Source organism: Strix uralensis, chromosome 4, assembly GCF_047716275.1.
Source record: "Strix uralensis isolate ZFMK-TIS-50842 chromosome 4, bStrUra1, whole genome shotgun sequence".
In the NCBI taxonomy this organism is placed as follows: Eukaryota; Metazoa; Chordata; class Aves; order Strigiformes; family Strigidae; genus Strix; species Strix uralensis.
Genome location: NC_133975.1, coordinates 36,623,544 through 36,651,086, shown reverse-complemented (window position 1 = coordinate 36,651,086; position 27,543 = coordinate 36,623,544). Strand labels below are relative to the sequence as shown.

The 27,543-nt window shown below is 42.4% G+C and overlaps 2 protein-coding genes across 3 annotated transcripts in view; one reads left to right on the top strand and one right to left on the bottom strand.

Annotated features, from left to right (window-relative positions):
* Positions 1-5,548, bottom strand: part of CFAP97 (cilia and flagella associated protein 97) — a 35,660-nt gene extending 30,112 nt beyond the window's left edge. The window contains exon 1 of one of the 2 annotated variants that reach the window (XM_074866385.1): positions 5,448-5,548. The gene's annotated coding sequence lies outside the window, so the exon portion shown is untranslated. Of the gene's footprint in view, positions 1-5,223; positions 5,301-5,447 lie in introns of those variants that run through there. The other variant, XM_074866386.1, reaches the window with a different exon arrangement.
* A 6,528-nt stretch (positions 5,549-12,076) lies between these two features.
* Positions 12,077-27,543, top strand: part of SNX25 (sorting nexin 25) — an 85,156-nt gene continuing 69,689 nt past the window's right edge. Inside the window, exons 1-2 of the mRNA XM_074866382.1 lie at positions 12,077-12,785; positions 25,120-25,204. Of these exons, the coding sequence (XP_074722483.1) occupies positions 12,336-12,785; positions 25,120-25,204 (535 nt within the window). The 5' untranslated portion in view covers positions 12,077-12,335. The remainder of the gene's footprint in view (positions 12,786-25,119; positions 25,205-27,543) is intronic.

The window sequence follows — 27,543 nt, the reverse complement described above, 5'->3', positions numbered from 1 at the left end:
TCTTGTTGTTTGCTCATGACACAGTAGTAGACTTGCGCCTGAACTGAGTAAACTGAACAGGCCATGGAACCACCATTTGTCCCTCACAGATGAGATCTGACAGGACCTAATTCAAGCTCAGATTGGAACTACCACTGTTTCTAGGGCACCTGAAACCACTTGTCAGTTGATTCGCAGCTGGCTCTAATGCCTTTCACTGTATTTCTCTCTCTCCTTGCTCCAGAAGGGGAACGAGGGAAGACCTGCCACTTCAAATCTATGGGGTCAATATACCCAGCCATTGCTGCCTTTTTTCCTCCGTTTTTTTTGCTTCCTTTTTTTGCTTTGGTTTGTTTTTTGCCCTGGTTCTCACTGCTGGACACAAAGGACAAGATTTTTCCCTGCTTGCTGCAAAATATAGTTTAGTAACTCCCAAACCTATGACAAGTTAGCCCTCAGAGTTCTGTCTCCAAACAGAGGTAGGCCCAGCAGAGATGCTCCAAAGTACTTTGGAGTCCTTTTAAAAGGATTCCAACAAAAAGTACTGAGTCTCCCGGCTATTTCAAGCAAGGATTCCATTCAGTAAATGGGCACTAGAAAGTGCTGGAACAGAGTCAAATGCCATCATCTGTTAGAGCAAATGAAAGTACACGACCACCAGACAGCTCTAGATGATTGTAAGGCTAAGGCTTTCAAGTTAATGTAGAAGGGATAAAAGAAAAAAAAAAAAAAAAAAAAGAAAAAAGAGAGAAAAAATAAGAAAAAGTAGTTCCTCTTGAGCCAAAACCAAGCCATTCCCTTACTATGAAAAACTGTGATACATTATGCTGAGGATCTGTAGCTCCAGGACTTCACTCATACGCACACATTAAATGTTTGTTCTTCAGCAAAGGTCACCCTGTGACCTCATGAGCAGAAAGGTTGAGTCAGAGACCTCCCGAGTGCTGATGCCCACAGCTAGTCACTCCCTGCTGAGAATCCCAAGAAAATGACCAGCAAACCCTCGAAACCCAGAGGGAACAGAAGCAGCTTACAATCAAAATCAAAGACAATGAATAATATGTTGTTTGATAAAAGCATCAGCAGCTTCTGGAATGATTCCCTTCATAAGGCCCTCCATGTCTACAAGCATAAGTGACACCACCCACATCAAAGTCTCATGGGCCATACACCATTTCTCACTACCTGGAAGACTCCCACCTCCAGCTACTTCAGGGACCAAAAGGCAGCAAGATGCTAAGGGGAAACTGGTCACTGACCCTTCCCAAAAGTGACCCATGCACACAGTCTTTCAATAACATAGACAGATATTGAACAGTTCCTGGCAGCAAAGTTATTTGTATACAGGTACGAAAAACCCAGAAAAGGACAGACTCTACTGCCAAGTACTGAGGGTGAACAGCAAGGTAAAAGGAAGCTGAGTTTTCTTGCTCCTGCTGTACTGGTGTGTATGTATGAAGAGTATTTCTGTCCAGTATCAAGATTTAAATACTGAGGCAACATGCATCCAACCAGGCTGTCCACATCTGAAGTTCATGATGGCATGCAAGAAAAGGAAAACAATTCCTCTTATTAAAGCTAAACTTCAGCAAATTTGCTACGTGAAGGCTGGAGTTACGTGTGCCATCATCGTGGTACACCAGTTGAGGGATTACCTGTGTGTGCCTTCCTTGAGCTCCAAGCACAGCACTCAAAGATCAGATCCCTTGGGATCTGCTGAGATTAATCCAAGCAACTGCTGCTGACTGTTGGGAGCTAGGTGTTACCACCTTCCAAATGACAATGGATACACCAATTCCCCTGCTTCATGTAAGCAACGCTTCTGTGTTGATCAGCTGTCTCAAGGAGCAGAGCCCAAGGATGATCCAGGCCTCAGTAAAGGTCTCCACGTACATCTTCAAGCTCTCAAACCACCATTGATCATTCCCCACTTGAAACTACATGGAGGCATAAAACCCCTCTTTCATTACGGTTCAAAAGTAAATGAGAAACAACAAATATTGGTGAAATAACTGTAGAGTAACTTTTCCCCTACTCTCACCTTGTAACAGGCCAGTTGTGCCCAGTCTGTGCTCCTGCCTCATTCATTGCACACAGCAGAAATACAGCCCAGAAATGTTTAGAATCTACAGATGGCCATCTGCTACTGTTGGGAAGCCAGACCTCAAAAATAAATCGACAGTAGAGTTCAACAGCACTGAAACTTTCATCCAAGAGCTGACCACCTATACTGGGCACATGTCACTTAACTTCAGCATATTCTGCATTTAACTCTGTGCCAGTCCTGAAGTAGATCACAGGATCACAAAGGAAGCAACTACACCATTTCACAAACTACTGACTGAATCCAGCAGCAGATAAAATCACAGCACACTCCAGAATACAAGGCCACCCTTACTAAGTGGCACAACACATGAACTATCTCCAATGGAAATGCTCGCTGAACTAGAAGTTTGTTCATGCTTCTAATGTTATAGATTTAGTATGTTTAGTGACCTGACTAAACATTTCCCTCAACACTTTGCATAGACGTGCTTCCACACAGATCAAATAGATGTGAGTTTTGTGACCACAGATGACACCTACCATCGCAGTTTGGAAAATACTGTTTCACAGAGAGCGATCACATTCTCCACAGCCACTGACAATAATATGCAACTCTTAATTTTCAGTGAATATATTTCTATGTAAGAGGAACAAGCACTGTCTGGTACAGATGAGCAGGGTGAAGTACAGCAATTCAGTCATTAAATCAGTATACAAAGAACAGCTTAAACAAATATCACTTAGGAATAGTCCAAGTATTTTTATGTTTCCTCAGAATGTGTGTTGGGGACAAATAAGGTAAAGGTCTCTTGAGGTCCTCTCTTGCATTAGATTTTTATGACTTGCTCGTTTCTTCAGATGACAAATATCAGTATGGAAAAGATAGGGCTCTCTCTTCCATTCAACATAATATGGGTTTCCTGAAGTTCCAGTGTTTATGATGTTATTAAAATTAAACACTTCAAGAACAACAAGTACCCATCATTGAATTGTGACTCAATCACCAGTTGAGATTCTTGGATGGGAAGAACCTTAGTCAAGGAACACAGGTCATGTTTTGGACCATTCCATCACGAGCCGACCAGGAAGCAAAGAATTAAAAAAAACTAAAAGCAGCTTTGGTGGAAGCACTAAGGTACATCCATCCTAATAATGGTCTGCCCATCTCCTGTGAATTTTAGGAGATACCTAGGCTCAACTAGGAGCCAGCTCACTTTCAGACTCTCACCTCTAAGCTTCAGGTATATTATTATGTTATCCAACCGCGCAGACTTTAAAAAGCTTGTAAATGCTCCTGTCACCTATGCCATGGAAGACCATATGTCACCCATCCTGCAAATTTTGAAAGACTCCTTAGAGAACCACCTGTACGTGCTGCTGGGTCGAGCCTCTAAAGGGATTGGCCAATTGCACTTCCAAAGCCTCAACAGGCTCTGCAGTCCTGATGGCCCTCTGAGACCATGTAAGTCTTATGCAGAAACACGGGACCGTCTGAACGCTCTGTAAAAACATGGGCAAGCACAAAAACAAAACAAAATCCCAGTAGGTCATAAGAGCTTTAAGTCCCAAGAAAAGGAAGAGGATGTCCCCAAATTACTTATTCTTTCCTTTTTGCTGGTCTCTATTCTATAATCTGGGCTGAGAAAATACAAAGGAACAACATACGCACTACAAAAACAACAGGAAAAAGTGGTGGGAGAGCTTGAAGCATTCCAAAAGCTGAGTCTGAATTTTTGGAAACTATATTTTTAAATGCTAATTATTTTACAAACCCTTTTTTAAGCTAATGTCCGGTGACTAATTTTCTAGTAATGATGACTTCATGTTAGTCTTCAAATAGCTCCTCTGAAGAACTTAACTTTGTGGAACTTTGTTCTCTCTCCCTTGACAACTCCAGCGATTGCTTTCTATCCAAGAAAAAGAGATTACCTATTTCTTCATAGAAGCAAAAGTGTGTACAATGCACTCTAAGCTCTATACTGAGCATCTTATAACAGACAAAAGCAGGGATACAAAAAAAATTTAGCACTGCTATTTCTGTTATATTCATTCCATGCCACATAGTTTTCCTGCTGTTTCTATGAATGTTGCACAGAAATTTTAACCACACAATTTTTAAATATATACATGTCCAAATGCAAACACTAGATGCTTTTTAGGTATGTTTTACAGTAAGAATGAACAAGTGTAAACATGTACATAGTATAATAAAACCAGTTTCTGAAAATTGTGTTTAACAGAACCGCAAGGGAAAAACTTGAGCAAGGCATAGAAGTTATATGACCTTAAATTAGGTTGTGCCAGAAGCCATGCTAATCTATATTTTAAAATGCCAATTTCCCTAATACACGGTGAAAATGCCAGAAAAACGGAGCTTCACCAGCATGACATAACATTGCTGTTGGTTGTACCATCTCAGTGAGATGCTTTGGAATGAATTCAGTACTCTGCTCTGCTGCAGGGGCTGCACAAATGACTGCCAAGAAAGGCCCAGGATTTACAGTTAAGTTACCTCTTTTGTGATTTTCATACAAATCCACAGGGGCCGAGAGCTTCGGTGGTAGGTATTTTTCCAAACTACAGCCCCAGCTTGGGAACTGTTAGTGCAGAACACAGCCCTGTGCAGGGCAGGGGGAGTTACAATACTGTCGTCCTGAGGAAACTGCAGAAATGTGACTATTGCAATGATTTAAGATGCTCGCGGCAAGCTGTTTAAAATGGTCATTTCAGTTGACTTAATTTCTACTAATTACACCCAACGAAAACACTTCACTGAACTCTGAGCATTGCTTCAACTTATCCCTCCTAGTCCGGTAAGTTTAGGGATGGCACGCACGACACAGTAACACGCTCCCAAAGCCTACAACTACGATACCAATGAGGGTCAGTGCCTCAGAAGAAAATCTCCCACCTCTTTTCCAATTCCCCCGAGGAGCAAAGAAGGCAGGCACGGCACTGAAGCAGGGCATAAAATACACCTTGCAGCGGCATGACTAAACTCTGGCAGCTCAACGCCAGCCAAAGCCCTCCAAATATAGCATGTGCGACATGCTTGGGAGACACCTACATACGTGTCGCTCAGGCAGGGACCCAAGTAGAAAGACAACAAATTAAAAAATAATAAACATATGAATTACATAATGATTTTTAGAATTTTTATATATATATATATATATAAAACCAACATACGTCTCTCACCTTGCTTGATCTGGCAAAAAATACCTCAGGCAGGGGGAGGAAAATGCCTATCGCCCCCTCCCGCCGCCCCCAACCGCCACAGACCCGCTCTCCGGGCACCTTCCGCGGGGAGGAGGCCCCGCCGTCGCCAGGCCAGGCCGGCAGTCCCCGGGAAGCAGCAGTCGCCGTCTCCCCTCCCCGGCTTTGTTGTGGTAACGGCGCAGGCAGCCAGGGCGGATACTCACGCGCACGAGAAGAGAGGGAAAGAGAGAAGAGGGGAAGTGGAAACGGCGCAGCGTTGCGGCCGCCGTCTAGATACCAGGCTCCTACGCAGCCCGGGCCGGCCCCCTCGCGTCGTCGGCGGAGAAAGGCGGCGCCTGAGGGGGGCGGGAAGGGAGCCGGGGAGGTCCCGGCCCCCGGCTCCCTTCCCGCCCCCCTCAGGCGATGAGTGTCCTCTTCCCTCTCGCCTTTCTCGGCTCCGCAGAAAGAGGGGAAAAAGCTGGGACCCTCGCTAAGGCGATGGCGCCCCATGCTGAGGTGATAGTGTCCCAAGTGGAGGTGATGGTCCCCAGATTGAGATGATAAGGCTCTAGGTTCAGGTGGTGAGGTCATATGCTGTGGTGATGGTGCTTCAGGTTGAGGTGATGGGGCTGCATGCTGAGATAATGGGGCTCTGGGCTGAGGTGATGGGGCCCCATGCTGAGGTGATAGTGCCCCAAGTTGAGGTGGTGGTCCCCAGATTGAGGTGATGGGGCCCCATGCTGAGGCGATGGTCCCCAGGTTGAGCTAACAGTGCCCCAGGTTGACTTGCTGGCACTCCATCTTGAGGTGATGGCATCCCAAGTTGAGATAATGGTGTCCCAGGTTAAGGCAATGAGGCCCCATGCTGAGGTGATGGTTTTCCATGTTGGGGTAACAACGCCCCAGACTGCAGTGATGGTGCTTCAGATTGAGATGATGGTGCCCCAGGTTGAAATGATGGCACTCCTGGTTGATGTGCTGGCAGCCCATATGCAAGGGATGGCGACCTAGGCTGAGGGGATGGTGTCCCAGGCTGAAGTGACAGTGACCCACTTTGAGATGATGGTGCCCCATGTTAAGGCAACAGGACCCTGGGTCGAGGCGATGGGCCCCTACATTCTAGTGGCAGAGCTGTGGCACCAAGTGACATATCCTGAGGAAATGGAGAGGGAAAACTGATCTGGAGGGCTTCTAGGGACATGTGACCCAAATCTTCGGGTTTGGGTCAGGACCTTTCCCCAAGTGAACCTTATCTCAGCATCCTTGAATCTCAGTATAATTATTGCAGAAACATGGATGATGCCTTCAGGCAGAGTTTCATTACTTCTAGCACTGTCAAGGTAAGTGGTGACTACCTACTGGTGATCTGCCACTGGGAAGTGCAATGTCCTGTGTATGGATGGGAAAGGTTCCAGCTCTTTTGAAGGGGTCAGTTGCAGTATCAGACCTTGGCATTCCTTTAGTAACAGTAATGGTCCTTTTTAACAAAGTAGGAAAGAATTATGTGAAAAGAAAGACTTCCAGATTACTGATCCACGCATTCAAAACTAAAAATTCAACTCTACTTTGGCTTCATTGTTCATCATGAAAAAGATTTAATGATATGATCACATGTTTCTTTCTGAGCATACTGAATTTTGAATTGAATCGGGGCTGTGCAGTCAAGACAACTGTTGTGTATATGGCCCTATTTCACTTGCCATGTAAACATACACAGAGGCACACATGTATGTATGTGTGTATACATACACACACACATATTTTTAAATACATATAGTGAATGTGTCAGGACACTGCAAGAAATCTTAAGACAACTGAATGTCGCTATGTTAACCAGGGTCTAGTCCTACTTGTGCTACACAGTGTTTAATGGATGTTCTGCAAATCATGTAGGCTAATTTTTCATACTTGGTCATGTGTTTCATTCTTATTTTTCTGGAGCCTTACTCTACTCACTGTTGAAATGCAGCTGAACATGAGCCAGCAGTGTGCCCAGGTGGCCAAGAAAGCCAACGACATCCTGGCTTGTATTAGAAATAGTGTGACCAGCAGAAGTAGGGAGGTGATAGTCCCCCTGTACTCTGCACTGGTGAGGCCACACCTTGAGTATTGTGTCCAGTTTTGGGCACCTCAATACGAGAGAGATATCGAGGTGCTGGAGCGAGTGCAGAGGAGGGCAACGAAGCTGGTGAAGGGCCTGGAGAACAAATCCTGTGAGGAGCAATTGAAGGAGCTGGGACTGTTTAGTTTGAGGAGGAGAAGGCTGAGGGGAGACCTCATCACTCTCTACAACTACCTGAAAGGACATTGCAGAGAGGTCGGTGCTGGTCTCTTCTCACAGGTAATTAGCAATAGAACAAGAGGGAATGGCTTTAAACTGCAACAGGGGAGGTTCAGACTGGACATTAGGAAAAAATTTTTCACAGGAAGAGTGGTCAGACAGTGGAATAGGCTGCCCAGGGAGGTGGTGGAGTCACCATCCCTGGATGTGTTTAAGGGTCGTTTGGATGAGATGTTGGGGGATATGGTGTAGGGGAGAACTTTGTAGAGTAGGGCTGATGGTTGGACTCGATGATCCCAAGGGTCTTTTCCAACCTGAATGATTCTGTTATTCTGCGAAATGTTGAATAATCACAACTGCAGCTAAAATCAATGGAAGCTGCATTTAGAAAACATCGAGTGCTACAAAATGCTGAGCCTTTGCTGACCTCACAATGTGAGGTCTTAGGTACCTCACACTGGACACTGAATAGGTGCTTTTGTCCTTTCTTCCTGTGTGTCAGTTTCCTGTCTGCAAACAGGCAAAATACAATACCACTGTCTCACAAAGGTAGCGAAAAATAGCATCTGTTAATATTAGTGTAACTTACATATTTTGTAGAAATGTGGGCAACAAAAATTAGTGGTTATCTTCTGAGAGCAGCTCAAGTGATTTTCAGTAAAGGAGGAACAGGGACTAATGGAAAGTATATGATCGTGTAAAGTCTGTATCATAATGTCTTTATGAATTACATTCTTATAAGGAGAAAAAAACTGTAAGTAGAAATTTTGCAGTTGTAATATATAAACATTGAGGTAAAGTGTTATCAGGCAGGCTATGTATGCTTTTATAGAGACAGGTTGTTTATATGGTTTCCACTGAAATGTGTCTGCATTTTACATTTTCAATCAAGTCCAAAGCATCTACTGTTTCAGGGAAAGTTTCAAAAGGCAAAGAAGATTGACAATTTTGAGCCCCTTCATTCTTCAAGCCTTTGAGAAATAATCACAATCATTTTCTTGAGTTTCTTGAAAGGTGTCAAATAAGATTCAAGATATTGAGAAGTATAACAGACAATCTCCTTTTCTCTTGCTCTATTAGCTATATTCATGAAATAAACAGCATTTGCTACCCAGTAAATCTGTTTTCTCTCATTCCTATGATTGTTTCTAACAGTCTTAGTTACCACTCTTCCATACCACCAGGTTTAAAAGTTGATGGGTACTTCTGGGTTTTGTTCCTGAGAGCCTTTTAGGAATTTCTATAAACTCTTAACATGACTGTAACTACAATGCAGCACCACAGCAGTCATAAAAGAGCATGTCATTCATTCAAAGTTGTATGCTAAAAATATAAACTAACTATACACTTTACACACCTTTTTTTGCCTATAAATGTCTATTTCAATTGACAAGTGGCAAATTGCTAACCTTTATAGCAATGGGATCTGAGCCAGAATGCCTCTCAAAACAAAGTAAATGTCAAAAAAACTTTAGGAAAGTATTCCTTTTAAACTTGTCTAAACATTTTAAAGGTGCAAATTTATTGACGTTTAAAGTTTGCAGTACTGTGAAAGTGAAAGTAGCAAGATTGTCACTAAAGACAGATGTAAAAGTGTGTTCAGACCAGTGGGGCTTTCTCTAGGGTATGTTATAAACAGGTAAATTATACTCTTAGCTCAAAGGAAAGAAGTGAAGATGCTGACTTTTCCCCCAAATCAGACATAATTTCTGTTTTAAAACAAGATTAAAATAGTCTCATCTTTGTAGGAAGGATATTTGCTGTAATTCTTGAATAAAGTAGTTTGAATCTCTTATCTCATAAACTAGTTCCATGACTGTAAATAGTTGCAGAAGGAGAATAAAATAACCCCCCGTTCAGAAAATTGACCTCTTAAGTCCTCTGTCTTGTATAGAAAAGTAATTTTTAAAGTACAAAAGGGGAAGTTCAGATAACACTGAGGTAAACTTGAAAATTACCATTGACTTCAGTGGAGCTAGGATGTCATCTAAAATTCTACCTTGGGTTGAAAAGTCATAGAATCTTATTAAAAGCTAAAAGAAAAACAATCAAATCTCCCTCTAGCTCTATGGATACACACTTGAGTTGACTTTGACATATCTAAATCAGGGTATGGTGTGTAAATCCTAGCTAAAATTGGTGGGATTACTCATTCAGACAAAACTGTTTTTGTGCGTAAGCACTGCAGGACTAAACCGTTACTGCAGGTAGGTTTATTTTTTTTATCTTCCTCTCCACTTCTGAGAATTAATACTCTAATAAGAAAATAATCTCTGTTTACACAGGACTACCAACATTACATGCTCTGCTTCAGGTTAACTAAAAAATTCAATTCCCTTAAGTAGTTTTGACAGAGGCCCAGCCAGTTTCCTGAATGCATTTGCAGTAAAAGGCCTCTACGCACTCTGGTTTCTTCTGTGGATCTTTATTAAGATCCCGGAATAGATCTTGAGCTCAGTCCAAAGCCCTGTATTTTCTGAAATATTTGAGGAATAAATTGTGTGCTGGGAGATGGATCTTTGCTTTTTGTTTTCTACCTGATGAGAATAAAATAACTTTATAGGAAACCTCTGGCATGTTGGGCCTTACCCAGAGGTTTCAGACTCTGCAAGAATCTCTCTGTTGGTGTTAACAATCAGAAAGAACCTTGGTCTCCAAGCCCTTCAATGAAGCATCAGGATGTTTTGGCACATGGTAGTTCACATGGGAATGGACTGTCATTGCAATAGTATTTTCACTATTATGATGATTTTCACCTTTAATCACATTAGAGACATTACTTAAATAATCAATTTTGGACACTCTGTGAATGGTCTGAGCTAGCATTTAAAAGGTCTTTGTGCAATTTAATATCCACTAAATAGAATAAACTGTGTAATAAAATTACATTTAAGTTACTGTAAGGACTTTGGATCAGATTAAGGAGCAGTGTCTCTTTTGTTCAGTGACTAAAATGGGAGCTAAAATTGCCTCAAGACTACTTTGGGATTTTAAGAGGAAATACACTGCAAACCTCTAATAGATAAAGGCATGTATATATGGAGACAATTTTGTACATGATTCAGGCCATACCATCAGACACTGTGGGTTAGGTTAGAACTAGTTTAGAAAATACTGTGATGGAGTAAAACATTTGTTGTAACTTAGAATCCAGACTAGCTCCGTGCCTGTACTGTGCATGTTTCCATCACAGTTCTGCACCATGACATGACACCTGACGCCCCATTAGCGTGCAGTGTCAGGGATGTACTATTTGTGCTCAAGGCCTTGGCTCACTTAGTGTCACAGAAGCACAGGGAAGTTTAGTGTCTGGTTTTAAAATGGTGATAGCTGCTCTTGAAATTACACGGGTAGGTAAACGGATTATGTTACACAGATACGTAAGCGTTCACAAGACCAGGGCCTTGGTATTCATGCCTTCTCTTCATCAGGCTAGTATCATTTATTTCACATAAGTAACTTTTTAACAGAAGTTTTACAGTACGTGAATAAATCAGAAGGACTCCAACCTCAGCACCAATAGCTGTTAGTTTGAAGGAGAACATTCAGGGATATTTTGCACATTAAGACCGCCAGAGCAGCAGCAATCTGAAAAGTGCTTCCAGGAAGTCTCAATACCTGTAAACACTTGTACAGTGCTTAACTTTCTTAATGGGCTATCTGCCCTTAAAAGGAAGCCCATGAGCAAACGCTTGTAAATCCACCTTTGCACAGTCTGGCTTCCTTAAGGAAAGCCTTGCCCTTTACTCCCACTCTGGAGATCAAGGCCTCCCACTTTGGCTGTGCTTGATAGCTGCTACAAACCTGGAAATTCAGAGGGGCTGTGATTGCCCCACGCCTGTGGCAAGGTGAACGTGCACCCTGAGCACGGCTCAAGTACGGCAAGGCTTCTGCCATACGAGGAGTATCTGTCATGAGCAGTTATCAAACATTAGACGAGTGGAGGGAGGGTAGCCACGGAGTGCTGGCAGGCCTCTTTCGGGGTCGTGGGGCTGGGTTTTGCAGAATCACTGTTGTATCACTTCAACCACTGTTCTATCAACTTTTAATTTCTGAAACCCAGTTATTTATGGACTCCTTCGGCTGATCAGCGGGGTGTAGGCAGAGGGGTGTGTACACCGCTCACTCAGGAGGGGGTCTAGACCTCCGAGATGCCCCAGGCCAAGGCTTTGTCCTGACCTCAGGCCAGGGCCTCGGTGCTGCAGCCAGACCATCCCGGGCCGCACTGGGCCGAGCCGCGGCCTGCGGGCTGCAGCCCCCCCGCTCCGCGGGGCTGCCCGTGGCAGAGGGGCGCCCAGGAGCTTTCCGCGGGACCCGGCTCCACGCCGCCGGCGGCGGGGGGGGGCACCTTCCCCTCCTCGTTTCGCCTGAGCGTTGTTGTTTCCGGCCTGTGCGCGGTGATGCCTCCGCGCCCCGCCGCGGTGGAGCGCCGCGGGCCAGGCCCGGGCGCAGGGCGGGCAGGCCTCGCCGGGGCGCGGCGCACATGTCCCCGGCCCCGCCCCGCCCCGTCCCTCTCCCCCCGCCGGACACCCAGCGGCGCGGCGGGGCCTCCCCGGCTGCCGCCACGGCGCTCGGCTCCCGCCGCCCACCGGCGGGCAGCGCTGCCGCCTCAGCGGCCGCCAGGAAGCGGCCGGGCCGCCGCGCATCCGCCTGCCGCCGGGCATGAGCTCCGGCTCCCCCGGCGGCCGCAGCGGTGCCAGTAGCGGCGGCGGGCGGCGGAGGAGGCGGCGGCGGAGGAGGAGAAGGAGAGGGGGGGCCCCGGGAGCGGCGACCTTCGCAGGGAGCTGCCGCGGCGGGAGATGCTCTTGTTCCCAGCGGCGCCAGGAGCAGCATGTTCCCCGGTGCCGACAGCGCTAGCAGCACGGCCGGGCAGCCCGAGGCGGCGGGGGCCGCCGCCCCCGGCCAGCTGGGCTCGCACGGCCCCGGCGGCGAGGCCGGCCGCCGCAGCGCCCCGGCGGCTGCCGCTGTGGCTGGCGGCGGCGGCGAGGAGGAGGCGGCGGAAGACGAGGAGGACGAGGATCCCGGCTCGTCCCGCTTCGTGCTGGCGGCGGGGCTGGGGCTGCTGGCCGTGTCCGTCGTCCACCTGGGGCAGGAGCGGGCCGAGGCGGGGGGCGGCGGGCCGCCGTGCCTGGCCCTGCTGCTGCTCCGCCTCGCCCTCTACGCGGGCTGCGCCGCTGCGGCCGCCGCGCTGGGCACCCTCATCGTCCTGATGTGCCGCGGCCGCCGCCGCCTGCCGCCGCCGGACTTCGCCGCCGCCGCTCCGGTCCTGCGGGTCGCGGGGGTAAGTGGCGGCAGCGGAGCGGGGTTCGCGGTTGGCGGCGACGCGCCCTCCCCTTCCCGCCGGCGGGAGAGCGGGGAGGAGGGGGACGGCGGTGGCGCGGCCCTCGCTCCGCCGCGGAGCGCCGGGCCACCCAAACCCCGTGCCCCGTTGTCCCCCGGCGGCCGCAGGAGCCTGCCCGGTCGTCGGGGCTTTAAAAATGGGAAAAGCTGCGCTGGAGGGTGGCAGGCAGGCAGGAAAAATCAAGTCTTTGCTCTGAGAGGGACCTTCGGATTGCGGGAACGCTCGCACGGCAAGTTGTTGGCTGTGTATCAAATCCTTTTCTGCTCCCCCAGTTGAAATGTCATTAGTAGAGGAGGGAGACGTGCTCAAAGAGCCAGCGGAGCGTTGCTTAAATGCACGCTCTGAAGTCGGGCGGCTTTAGATAGTGTTACCATCACTGCTCGAGGAAGTGCCAGTGTGTTCTCAAACCAGACCTCTGTGAAAGATACATTTATTTTCTGTACATCTTCTAAAATGTACTAATTCATGTTCATGAGCTCATTATAGCTTGCTGCTTAGGAGCATTTTTTGGGTTTTTTTGAATGGAACTGGTAACACAGGATTTTTGGAGACTGACTACAGGTGCTAGTCAAAATAACTTTCCTCCTGTCCATGCCCCTGCCCCCCATCAAGTCAGGCAATGTTCCAGAGTTCATCCTAGACAGGCCTGAAAAACTACTGCTGGAAATGAGGATCTGCCTGCACTCCTGCTCTGCCCGTGGGTCGCAGGGAGGTCGTGGTTGACATCCCAGCCTGTGACTCTGGCTGGGTGCCTTTGGCCCCTCACTGGTGGGTTGTCGACCTTAGTGGGGTGTGTCAGGACGTGAAGTGCTGCAGTGGTCGACAGTTCCACCTGAGTGCTCTTTCACTTTGATGGCATCATGCAGGATACCAGAGTGTTCTACAAAGAAAAAGGAGCATAATTTGTGCCACCTTGGTGTACAGCCTGGCTGTTCTGGTGACCCAGTTCATTACGGTTAGTACGTGTACTCTTGTTAGCAGCAGATAAATAATGCTGTCACTTCTGTGTTTTTGGGGCTGCAGTCGATGCAGCTGAATTTGCAGAAAGCAGAGGGTGCTGGCAGGGCAGGGAACCTGTTAGAAATCACTTGCAGATGCAGTTGGCTGTTCTGTCTTGCCAATCAAATCAGCTAATGACCTGCCGTAGTGGTTTATTCCTTCATTGTTTGACCTAGGGAGACAAAGAGCCTGTGTTTGTGAGCAGTATGTTCTCCCAGGCCTGTATTTAATGGAAACTGGCAGGACATTATTGTCAGTAGAGGGGATAGTTTGGGCAGGGGTTGGTGACTTCAGTAAATAATAAAACTTGCAAAGGTGCATTCGGGATCTATTTGTGGCAGTGTGTAGGAGATACTCATTTTGTCTTCATGGTAGACTTTTTTAAAATCCTCTTTGAAGACTCAACATCATACTCAGCTTTTTGGAGTGAAGAATAAATAGCGTGTACAAGCGTTAGAAGTGGGAAATGGGGAAGTGAGAAGATGTAACGCACAAAGTCAGTAACCGATAAGCAGAAGGTACCTGTCCTGTATATAGTGTATTGAGTGGGTACAGCTAGAGATTGTTCAGCTGGTTTTTATTGTAGGAATGCTGGGGAACAAATGTGTATTAAGTGCATGAGCACCTGAGTGGTAAAGGACTATATGCTTTTGCATTGCAACATTCAACTACCTTACACCAAATGGAAAAAAAAAAAGAAAAATGCACCAGTAATAAATTCCCGTTGCCTTCGGATTTGCAAGATTAAATATTTTGGTGATAATGCCATAGCTCCACTGACATTTATGTGCTGGTATACTTATCTGAACATCTGGATGTGTGTTAATTTACTTTTAGGAGAACATATTGTATACATAGCACAAAACCCCTTTATATTAAACTTCGTAACTGAAATATCCCTGCTCCACAATGGGAGCAACTTTCAGATTTGTGAAACAGCCAAACAATGAAAATTGATTTAATTTGGGAAGCTGAGAATTTAAGAAAAAAAATTAAATTTATTTATCTCTTTTTCTCCCCCTTTGTGAAAAACATAATACACAAGCCCGCTGAACAGGAGTGAAAGTTTCTTTTTGTGGTATTTACTGCCTGTTTCTCTTCAGGATGTGTTCTCCTTTTGTGTCCATCCATGGGATTTGCATATGTAAACAGTGCACACCTGCTCTTGCTTTCTGTGGTCTAGTATGTGGTGGTTGGGTTTATTGTAGCTCTATGGTATGTCTCTGTTGTTTCAGAAGGGAATTGAAATCTAGTATTTAAAAGTCACTGCTAAAGCAGCAGTACCTGCTGCAATCCTTCTTCCGGGATTGTTTCCTTACCCTCTCCCTGATTCAGTTAAAATTTTTCTTTCCTCCCTCTTTGCACTGTTCTCAAAATTTAACCTGGTTGTATGAAAGGGACTGTCAAAAAAGGAGCGAGGTATTTTACCCCTTCTGTTTAGGAGCTGTAACTCTAGGCGTATTATTTGGGTTTCTCATGCCTTCAATTTACAGTTTTGTTGATTTTTTTTTTTTATACAAAATGGCTTCAAGTCCACAAAGCTCCTTGACATACCTTTTCTGAACACAATTTGGTGTATGTTTAGCAGATTTCCTAATTTGTGCTTCAGCAGCATGTAGGTGGAGGAAATAATGTCTATATAGGCAGCATAGCCATTTACTAAAATGTTTCTTGCAAAGTTTTCTCCATACATTTATCTTTGAAAAATTCGTAGATTAATCTTTTTATTATACATCCTTTTGTATTTACACTGCTTTATTACCATTCAGTTCTTACTGTCCCATTTTCCATGGAGCCTCATGATCCTGTTGTTTTTTCTTTTCTGGGAGCCGGTAGTAGGATGACTGTAAAGCTAGAATTTCTTCAGCTTTGTCATGCCTTTTCCTCAAGAATAGGGAAGAACCCTCTGTTAGACTAATAATTAAAAAAAATACATATTTTTTTAAATTGAAGAGTCTTATGGCTGGCATCTTGCTCTGCATGTGTTGTATGTACACGAACTCAAGGCAGATAGGTTAATTTTTTGTTTCTTGAGAGATTTTTCACATTGGGGTTAACAAATGAAGAAACGTAAGTATTCAATAATAAATATTTACTCTAGTGGGAGTCAGGCTTAGCTCTTGGAAAGTGAGTGGGAGTACTCTTGATCAACTTCAAAGGGACTTGGGTAGAGTTCTTTATACTGTGCTGAAAAAAGAGAGTTTTTTGTAAGTTCTCAATTCTGCAAGCACTTACAATGTGATTTTAGTGCTGTTGATTTTCATGGACCTGTTCATGCAAGTGAATAACTTGAGTGAGGAAGTGCTGTGTTGCAGGTTCAGACTTCAGAAGAGCAAGGTGTATGCTTTTTTTCATTTTGCTTGAATTTGCTACTAGAGAGGCCATCTTTCCAAATGTGAAGCCGTGCTTTGTCCTAAATACTTGGGACTTGTAGGGTGAAGACTTTCTACTAAACTTGGGTATCTCAGCAAGAGCATTTGAAACCTGCTGAGAACTGCAGAGTGAGGTGTGCCATTTATATCCCCACGATGAGGTGTGCTTTCAACATAGTCTTCCCATGTGTGAGCGCTCTGATCGCAAGGTATATCTGGGCAGACTTCTGTCTTCCACATAAAACTTTGTGTTTCTTCCAGTGTTCTTTTATATTTTCATTGGAAAGAGAAGGGAAGAGGCGTGTACAGGCAACTCATAATATTGTTTTACTTCTTAATTTAAGTACTTGCAGGCATCCATAATACCGGTAAATAGTTTCTCTTGATATTGAAATAGTGGGAATAGAACAACACCTTGAAATTGTACGTTATGTTATTGTCAGGTATTTTTCAGCACTTCTCAGGAGCTGTTTTAGGACAAGATTATTTATGGTAGAGGAGAACAGCAAAACGCAAGACAGCAAAAAGGCACTGTGACCTCAACCGTAGTTTTGTAAAAATGTCTGTTTCAAAGGGGATTTTCACTTTTCAAGTGTCAGTGGACTTGCTTATACCAAAGATAGCCCTAGTTAGAACATTAAAATCAAGCTTGTTCCCTACACTGCTGTTAACTTATGTGGTTGTAGGGCACATGGCTTGGACTCATGAAGAACCATGTTAACCAAGTTAGTGGGAAGGGGAAGGAGAATGCTTTTCCCCACATTTCCTGTGTGAGTCGATTCTCTGCCAAAAAAACTGGCAGGAGAGAGTTTTCTTTTCAGCATAGTGTTTTGACTCCGATTCAAAGCAAAAAATCTTAATAATAGAGAGTTGGGTTATCAATTTAAATAACAAAAAAACCCCAATTAGTTTATTAGATTTAAATGCTGCATTTTAAATTCAGATTAAATGAATGATACTCTGTATAGAGAATGATCTACCTAGCCTGTCTTACAGCACTAACAGAAAGGTAAAAAATGTGAGTTTTTTCCAGCAAAAAGGGTACGCTGATTCTGATGTCATGGTTTTAGTTTCCTATGGTTAACAGTTGCCAATGATTTTGAGTATTTCTTTAAAACTCAGCTCCTGGCATATTTGGTCACTCTTGTTCGCTTCTGTTTAGTAGCGCTCCATTTTCGGAAATAGTTTACTCTTACTTTCTGGCCCTGAGGGAGACATATGTGACCATGTCTTATGTTCCTGAAGGCTTGTTCCATCCTCAAATGCGGACTTTAGTGGATCTGGCAGTAATGGGAGAGCATGGGTAAATCTGTTCTCGTTGGATCAGGTAATTGTTGAAATCTCTGGATCCTGGAAGTTAGTACTGGTTTTTAGTTAAGCTGTAGGAGGATGAGTAGTGAGATTATTGGAAATTGTCTAGGTGATTCAAATGGGATGGCGGCTTAACCTAGGTTGAGTACCTGCCGTGGTATGTATCCAAGCTGACTGCTCTGCTGTTTTTGAGGAACATGAGGGAAGTGGAGAGAAAGGATGCGCAGTTTTGTTTTCCTTCGCTGTTGGACTTCTGCCATCAGATGAAGCTTGCAAAGGCAAGCGTGCAGGACCCTCAGCAGCTGTAGGAAGTGGAAGCTTTGCCATCTGCGGGCATCAATTTCAAGTGTGATGCAAGACAGTTCTTGAGGTAATGAGCAGTTTGGAACAGCTGTGAGGGAGAGGAGAAATTTCCTCACTCCTTTCAGTCTTGATCTTTATGCCTTAGCAAGTCTTCAAAAAATATTTATGGGGTTTGTATCAACTTAAAGCCAAGCATGTTCTACAGGCTGTCTCATTCTTTGGTTCATTAGGGAACATTGAGGGCTCTGATACTGCAGGATTTTTGCTGTTACTTCTGACCGTCATTACAGTCTCTGCTTGCTGCTCCTCCGTCATGCTTGTTTTAGATCCTCTTGGGCTTGCAACCAAATATTCTGATCTACTGCCATTCTTTTAATTTACCAGTTGTTTCTGGATTGAAAGGAGAATGTATGTTTAAGTTTGATTTGTTTTTAACAGAACTGATAGAACTTTGTTCTTAGTGCTATCTCTTACACAGGCAGGTTAACAGTCAGTGTTTGATGATGCAGATGAGTTTACTGCTAGGCAAGTCCTGAAATTAAAATAATGAAAAGGTATCGTAGCGTTGCCTGCCAATTTCAGGAATGTGTTAAAATTGTAAGAGAATAATGCATGAACTGCAAACAATCAGTTATACTTCAGTGGGGGCCTGTTACATTTCGGGGCCTGTAGTTTGGACATTTCTGCTACAGTTTATTTTTAAGGATCTGTGGAATATCTGTTAGGGATTTATAAGCTTTTTCAGAATTGGAAGTTTTGTCAGGACTGCATGGGTTGATTACTTGCAGGTGTACCTTCGAAGTGATAACTTTATTCTCACAGGAAACTGATCCTGGGAAATGAAATGTTTTTCAAACTGTGCCTCACTTATTTGTCCCATAACTCCTTAGTGGTGAGCGTACTTAAGTTTTCCACATGGCCTGTTATCCATCATATATATTCAGAGATTTCTTATCATATAACCCTTTCTGTTTCCTTCCATTGTATCCTGTGTTGTCTTCAGCTCTGCATTGTATTGTGCTTGACATTTAATTTTCTCAACATTGTGTTAGATTGACATTTCATACTTTGCTGTGAATCAGGCTGCTTTTACCTTTGTAGGGGCTGCTTCTCACTTGAAAAGTGTTTTATGTCTGACAGTATAAGTAGGTAGCTAGTTCATTTTTCCTGATAACTGAGCCATGCTGAATTAATAAGAAGGATGGATGGTGGGCTTGTTGGGATCTTGCTGTCCAGGTCTCCGGCAGGGGAGTCTGAAAGGTGAAACCCAAACTTCTGTAATAACATCGAGAGAGAAAGCATCTTGTATTGAAGATACACTTTGGGATTGAAAATACTCTACACATGTATCAGAAACATTCTGAAAATAAGATCTGATCAAGTTCCTTCTTATTGCCAGGTCTTGGTTCCTTGTGCTCTGCAAAGAAAAGGAGCAAAATTTATCCAAGAAAGAGACAGTTATATAGAATGCTATATCCTTTCCCAAGCTGCCACCTTGTTAAGTGATTTAAATAAAAAAAATAAATTGTGTCGTCATAAGGGGAACAAGTTTGTTGTGTCCGTGGGGGGGTTGAATGACTAGTCATTCTGTACCATTTTTTTCACTATTAAGCACGCACAGTGAAAGAGAGAGAGCTAATGTTAATAAAATGAACAATGACCATTCATTCATGTTCTGTGATGCTCTGTTAAAAAGACAGAACATGCTACCTTTGTATGGTGAAAAGTCATGTGGGAGGGAGGGTATAGCAGTAGACAATGCAGGAGTTTCTCTCTGATTGTTAAGCTGAGACTCTGCAGCTGAGACATGAGTCTGTGCAGGTTTTTCTGGCTTGCCAACAATTCAGTTTTCATAGCACGTGGTTGTCTTGGCCTTGAAGAATAGGCCATAGGTTCTTGTTGTCTGTTTTTAACAGAGGAGGAGAGTGTGGAGATGTTCAGTAGACTGGGGCTGTGCATGTACCCTGAGAATTCATGTAGGCTTTTATTTTAATGGTAATATTAAAGATCCCAGCAGAGAATAATGCTGTATTTCTCGCTGAGCAGAAATTCAAATGCTAACTTACCAATTATTTCTTAGCTGTACTGATGGGAATGAAAATATTACCTGAAAAATGTTTCATTTTCATATTCTTATCTGTCTAGTGTTATATGAAATCTCAAGTGAAGGAAGTTCTGCCCTGATTATAAAGTTTTTATACCACTATAGTTTTATCAGTTTTGAACATGGTACATTCAGATAGAAGATCCCCATATAATACACACAGTTTACATGTTCAGAAGCAACTATGTTGGTGGAAATAAGATACGCTGATACTATAAAATAGTTATTGAGATGATGATGCTTAACATAATAGGATTAATATGCTTTAAGTATGTTGATTTTTAAATTGGTAGTTATAGTATCCCTTAATATATGTAGATTAATGCTTAATGTGACACATACATACTTGCTTTGTAATCTAAAATAGAACTATAGGTATTAATTAAAAATATGAACTCTTGTGAATAGAATATTTATTTTTGCATCATAAGTTGAAGTAATATTTACTACTGTAAGAAAACATCTATCCAGATCAGTTAAAGCTGAATTTATGGAGAGTTCAGTGAAGTATTATTTGAAGCTGTGACTTTCTATCAGCAAAGTCCAGTCTGATGTTAATGTATGTTTTACAACAAAAAGAAGAAAGTTAATAGAGCAGCAGTGGGTGGAGCAAGTAGCTATGAGTAACTGGGTAGTTCTTGTATGCTGAATTAGATGTAGTCTTTGCCTTTTAAATCAGTGATTAAACTGGACGTCTCATTCACAGTACCCATTTATATTGTGGGATCTGTCCTGAGCTCTGTTCTAGTTTTGTTGTAATTGAGTTAATGTAATAGAAATAATTGTTAATTTTTCTCTGCTTCTGGCTTTAATTCCATGGCAGAGTAATTCTGCGTGTGGCGAGCCTCTAGCATGTGCCTGGCTATCTGCTGTTATAAGAATTGGATTTGATGACTTGAGTGTTGCAGATGGATTTCTTGATAGTGGAAGGTACTCCTGTGGTCTCTGTGCTTTGTCATTTATTCAGGGTAGTTGTTGAAACACTTTCTTAATTCTTTATTATTTAACTTTTATTGTTTTCTTCAAAACTAATTCTAAATTACTTAAATTGTTTAAACCTATACATAATATTAACTTTTTGCATCTATAGATGAACCTAAGAAAAAACTTCAGGCTCAACGCCAGCCTTGGGTTTTTTTTCCTGGGCCTTTCAGACTGTTGTTTTCAACTTAAATTATTCTCAAAAGCATCAAACAGTGAGTATTATTCAGAAGTCTCCAGGAAATACACACATCCTTTTCTTCAGCCCTGTAAACAAAGTCAGAATTGGGGAAAACTTGAACTGTTTCAGGAAACAGGCCTCCCTGTTGTTAGCAACCTCATTCTTTGCATGAGCTTTCCAAATGTGCTCCACCCCTACCCCTTAAAGTCATTTTGTCAACTTAAGTTTCAGTCTGGTTTCTGTCATTCTTCAACAATAAACTCTGTGGAGTAGAGCCCAATTTTTGGGCTGTGATTGTGCAAGTCAGGACTAAAGGAAATGTACCAGGTTTTAATCAGTATAAAACAGCATCGAAGCTAGAGCATTGAGCTGTGTTAAATCCATTTACGAACATCTTTGGCTCAGTCAGGGTTATGCCAACTGTTTCATGACATGTAGCACCATTTTCCTTTAGATGAGCGACATGAAGAAAAATGTGAAAACATTTAAGTCTAGGCTTTCTAGCTGAACCTGTTCTCTGCATACATCCTCCATCTGACGAGGCAAGGGTGGGTAGAAGATCTTCTAGTGAAATCTGCTGGATTTTTCATTCTCTCAGCTGTTAGAGCTGAGTTTGGATTGTGAATTTTCTGAAATCCTTATGTTACCACAGGTGCTGGTAAACCTGTGTTACTGTGTTGTTACTGTTGATTTTATGGTGTTTGTTGCTATATGTCAGGCAACTCAGGGGTGCCTGTTAGTTTTTTAGGGTTTTTTTCAGTTAATTCATCATTATTGTCACAGAAACAGAATTTTTTAAAAGCAAATCTAAGCTAACAAGACTTAAGACTTGATTCTGCTAAATGTGAGTTTGTGAGACTGAAAGGAAAAAAGAGTTTGAGCAGCTGTTTTAGAGAAGGCAACTTAAGATCTGATCCATTATCAGTCACTAAATTAAATTCACAGTTTTCTGAAGGATCGTCAAGAATCACAGAATAGTTCAGGTTGGAAGCAATGTCTGGAGGTCATCTAGTCCACCCTCCTGCTCAGAGCGGGTCCAGCTGAGTAAGGTTGCTCAGGCTTTCTCCTGTCGAGTTTTGAATATCTCTAAGGATGGAGACTCCATAGCCTCTCAGCACCCCTGTTCTGGTATTTGACCAGCCTGATAATTAAAATAGTTTTGCCTTGTAAGTGATGGGAATTTCCTGTGTTACAACCTTGCCCCTTGTCCTCTGCATCTGTAAGAAGAGTCTGGCTCCCTCCTCTCTGTACCCTCTTATTCAGTAGTTGGAGACAGCAATAAGATCTCCCCTGTTTTCTTAAGCCTGAACTAACCCAGCCAACATGACTCCAGTGCATTTAAACATTCTTATTTATTCAAATGTTAGATTCTCATCTGTTCTTGAAAATTTGTTTTTAAACAAAGTTGAAACCTTGTTTTTAAATGAGGTTTGTTTCTTGCTCATTGCTTTTTGCTCAGATTGTTCATGATGTATGCAATACCTGTATGAGTATGGAAAATTTCTCCAAATCCAACATACTGTGCATCTTCCTTTGCCCTTCAGTGGCTACATCTGTGCAAAAGCAAAATCGCCATTGGTAGTGGTGGTATTCACTTCTTAGCTTTTAAATACTTTTTGATCACTTTTCTGTCTTGACCTTCTCCTGCTAAACATCGATGTTACTCTTTTTTTTTTTTTTTAATGAAAAGCTGGTGCGTTTTAGGAGTCCAACACACCAACCCTAGAGGACGCTCGCAATGAAACATATTCTTGCAAGCTGAAATGTAAGTTTGTATCTTCGTCTCTAAGAAGCAGCATTTCACTGAGGCAGTAATAGTCTGCCTTGTTAACTTGAATGTTCAAGATTGAAACATGAAAGGATCATTTCCTGCTTTGTGGAACTGTGTAGGTTGGATCATAGTGTGGAGCAAGCTACTTGGAACCATGGATCCCCTCTGAAGCCCTTTTTTTTTTTTTTTTTCTTCCATCTGCTGTAGATAAGTCTGAAACTGAGGCAGGTAGGAAGGCAAAAGTAAGAGTTCAGCATTTATAGTTTTCTTATCTCAGCTTGTGTTTAAACTAGATTTGAAAGGAGTAATTTGGCTAGCACTTCGTGAGAACACTTACTGATGCTTTAGGCCGTGAAAAACACTTCCTGCAAACTATGTACAAATGAGAACTGTTACAAGTGAGAACTAAGTTATGGGCTTGAGGTTACTGATCTCTATGCAGGTATGACAGTTTAGCAGAAGGATTAGTCTTGTAGGATACCCAAGCTAGTGTGAGTGTTAAGGAAGATGGACTATGTTGAGCATGGAGCTTCAGTCAGGGTTGTGGCCTCATGTTTAGGAGCTCTTTCTTCACAGAAATACCTGAGCAACTTTGCTTAATAGGGCTTTCTGAATCCCTTTCCCCTCCTCAAATCTATTTGGGATGTTTAATGTCTCTGTGAGTCTGTCTCTTTTTAAATTGGAGTGGTTATGAATCATCCTATTTGCTGCTGCAAATAAAGTGGAAAAATCCGAAGTAGAAGCACAACATTAGCAGTCTGAGCTGATGTATTGAAGCCTTACAAATGCTGTTAATAGGTGCTCTTCCAGACAGCCAAAATACTTTCTGCGGCCATTTAGGTGGGTGTGGCTTAAGCTTTTACCAGCATCCTGTTCAGGTAAAAGGGGGCCAATGAAAATCTGTAGTGCTTCACTAATCAGATAATACTCTGTTCTTACCCCTCCTTAACTATAGTTTTGATAGTAAGAGGGGCTGCAAATGAAGGCAAACATGCTGAAATCTTGCTCCTCTTGCCGTTGATAGTGTTGTCAAAGGGGAAGATGATGGCTGGAGACCACACCTGTGGTTTCAGAGTAGTGCCTGGGAGTGTTGCTACACTCACCCAAAAGCTGGAACAAATTAACTGTGCGTGAAAGGAGCACACTCAAGGCCTGGAAAGTATCTCTAGACATGCTGTGTGTTAGGTGTGAGAGAGTCTAAACAGCTTTATTTTGCTGTTGGGGTAGTGCTTAGACTCCTTCATCTGTGTCCCATAAGATGTGCTTTATACTACACTCTACATGCATGTATCTGCAGTAGAAGGAAAATATCTTACACTGAAATACACTATTAGCCTGCAGATTGGCTGAAGTAATGGCATACTACTTTAAAAAACTTTAACGAGTGTTTTTACTTACCCCCCCCCCCCCCTTAAAGTTTATACTGCTTTCTTCTCTATTTGGTGAATGTTGGAGGGATTGGGATGTTTCTGATGCACTGTCTCCTCATCGAGGAGAGTCTGAGCTCCCATCAAGGGGAGTGAAGTAAGCTGAGTAGCAGTGGGAACAATTTCTATTTCTGATTTGAATTAAGCTCCTTTCTATATAAAGACAGCATGAATCACTGCTTTTTGTCTACACCCTGAAAAACGTTTCTCTGCCCGCCCACCTGTTTGGACACTGTAAGAGCTAATACTTCAATATAGACAAATGTTTGTATAGTACAGCAGCTTAAAATGCAGCAGCCAGAAGTGTCTTTGAAAGAAGAAACCCAACAGAATGTGAACCAAAATTACTGTAGGAGATTTAAACGCTTTGCTTTTATTTTAAAAGTGGTTTATGAGCCTAAATGACATAGTGACAGTAGGCTGTAAAGATGTTATATTTGCTATTAACCTATCTCTTGGAGATCTTAAAGCTGTGAAAATACTGAATAGAAGAGTTCCAGTTGTTTTATTAAATGCATGTCCTATTCTCAGTGCATTGAATTGCAAATGGATACAGCTCCCTTCTACCAAAAAACCCAACCTTAAGATAATTTGGCAAGTTGTACAGTGTACAATACACAACAGTGGGTATGAATGTGTGGTTAACAAACGATGTATAATAACCTCATAGACAACTGACACTCATCTGTTTTAATCATATGAGGTGACAATATTTGTATAAAACCCAAATTATATAGTACTATCACCTTGAATTCCAGTTTTATTTCTTCTGTCATTTTTGGTTTATTCCTTTTTCTTATGATGAATATTCTCTTCGAATTTCAGAGTAATTGGTCTGGAAGCTCCCATGATTCAGTCCAGTCAAGGAGAGTGGTCATTTCTCACAACATGGATAAAGCACTGAAAGAAGGTGAGTCTTAACTTGGACAAAGAAGCATTAGACTCTGAATATCTCTTGTCCTCTTAGCAAACCATGACTGCGCAATATTCCAGGGTTTTAGAATATGACCTTGGTTTATTCCTTGATACAAAAGAAAAGTGCAAGGTTTTGGTCTTCCCAAGAGATCCACTGTAGTAAGTAATGTGTTGTGTTTTTGCAGTTTAACTGATATCTTGTCATTTTAGTGGCTGTTTTTTTACAGAAATATATTAAAATATACTCCGTCATATTTGTGCATAAAACAAAAAGGTAACATTTCAAAGATTCTTGACTGGGTTGTCCTGAAATGATAAATCCTGTAGACTCTTGCAAACAGTCTTCCCAGTTAGTGCGATTCTTGTCATGAAAACTGAATCTAAAAATCAACATTTGTATTTCCGGCTGATACAGTCTATGAAATCTGTGGATCACCAGTACAGTCACTGGGCTTTAGACTGTAAATTGTGAACATTGTGAATATTTTTTCCTTTAAGATTTCTTTGCAGTACTATTTTTTTCCCTTATCTTTTTTCACATCTGGAGAATATGTTTTAAAATTAACACTGCTTTAAACAGGTTGGTTGTCTTATGAAAACTTCTTGGGATGTGTAATGGTTTTTTTAATTTTATTTAATGTTTATTATTTATGAATAGCTGTTAGCAGGATATGTAGATAAAATATAAAATTAGAACACTTTACTATGTCATGTTTCTGTGAAGGTGAACTATTATATCATAATTTGGTTTTAAGCACCATTTTCATGTGGAATCGGTCAGATTATAGGATTTCTAATGACGTGAATAGGATAGTGAAGTCTAAACATTACATGTATAAAACAAACATAACAGTTTATTTGCTGTATTCTCACATGTGTACTTTATGTTTTGGATAACCTGCACTGGAGTCTAAAATGAAGCCTTGACATCATTGGCCCAGTCAGAGGTAGTGGAGTTATCTGGAGACAGACAAATTGTATTGTGCAATAATAGGGGAAAGATAGTTGAGTTACACTTCCCTCCTGTTACTTGCACTTAGGAGTTACTGACGTGTCTGTAAAAAATATGGAAGCTGTCTTCATCTAAGGTATTTATCCCGCAGATCATTTAGTTGGATGCGTAAGTCCATCCTTACTCAGTAAGGCTAGAAGAAAGTTACCAATATTTAAGTGATTCATTTTTCAGAGTTGAGGACATTCTGTTGTGACAGCTTGCTTGCCTTTCTGCTATTTCTTTTCAGAGTAGCTTTTATCCTCCATTCTCACTCTGAATTTTGGAGAGCAAACTTGTTAGATTTGTTTGTATTTCTTCCAAGCCTAAGTGACTAACGAAGCCAACTTCTCCGTTATGCAGTTTGACAAGGATGAGACTGTACTTTTCACTCTAGCACGTGCAGACTTAAGCAAGCTTTTTGGTTTTGGAAGGTGTTCGAGTCAACTTAAGTTTGAGATATTGAATGAATCCCAAAAAGAAACATTTTACTTTTTTATTAAGACTAAAATGATAAGTCTGTCTGAAAACAGACAGGACACATTCCTTGTCCTGTAACAGTTTCGAAATTTGTAGTTGTCTTGATATTGTGAATGCTTTTTTTACAAGTTCATGGCTAAATAAAACTTTATTGCTAATGATATAAAAAATACTGTCTGTATGTCTGTTTCATTAGTGCCATACTCAAATGCTAATCAGTCTTACACTGATGAGGATTAAAGTATTTGTAAATCCCAGGAATTTTTGCCAACTTCTTGCTGTCTAGATCTAACTGTTCAACAAAATGCTTTAAAAAGTCTCGTTCATTTAGTTAGGAGACTTCTGGTTCTTCTGAGATTTTAATCTTGGGGACGAGTTCAGATTCGTACTGCCACTTGAGGTTTTGAGTAGGCGTTTTCAGATTATCACAGTTGATGGCGTTTCACAGTGGTTTTTAAAATCAGATTTTATGTCTCTTTACCTTAGGGATGCAAGGATAACATTTTCGGAGGTTCTGTGGTGTGTGTTGTTTGACAAGCTGTCACATGCTTTATTGCGTTTTTCCTGATGTTCTCATCATAGTCTGTTAATGTAGTTGAAAGGATGGATATCAGTGATCATCCTTACTTTTAATTGAAGGGGGCATGCATGTTTCCATTTTAACTATCAGTCTTATTTCAATGAACTTAAAAACAGTATGGTGCTTAGATAGTTTTCCTGTGGTGGTCGTTGGCTGATAATAGTTTCCTCTGTCTTGGATAGCTTCTCATCCTGTCAAAGCCAGTGTAACAGAGTTGTTGGGAATTGTCTGTCTACAATGTCGGTCACTAAGTGCCACCAAGAAGGAACTTCTGTTCATGTTG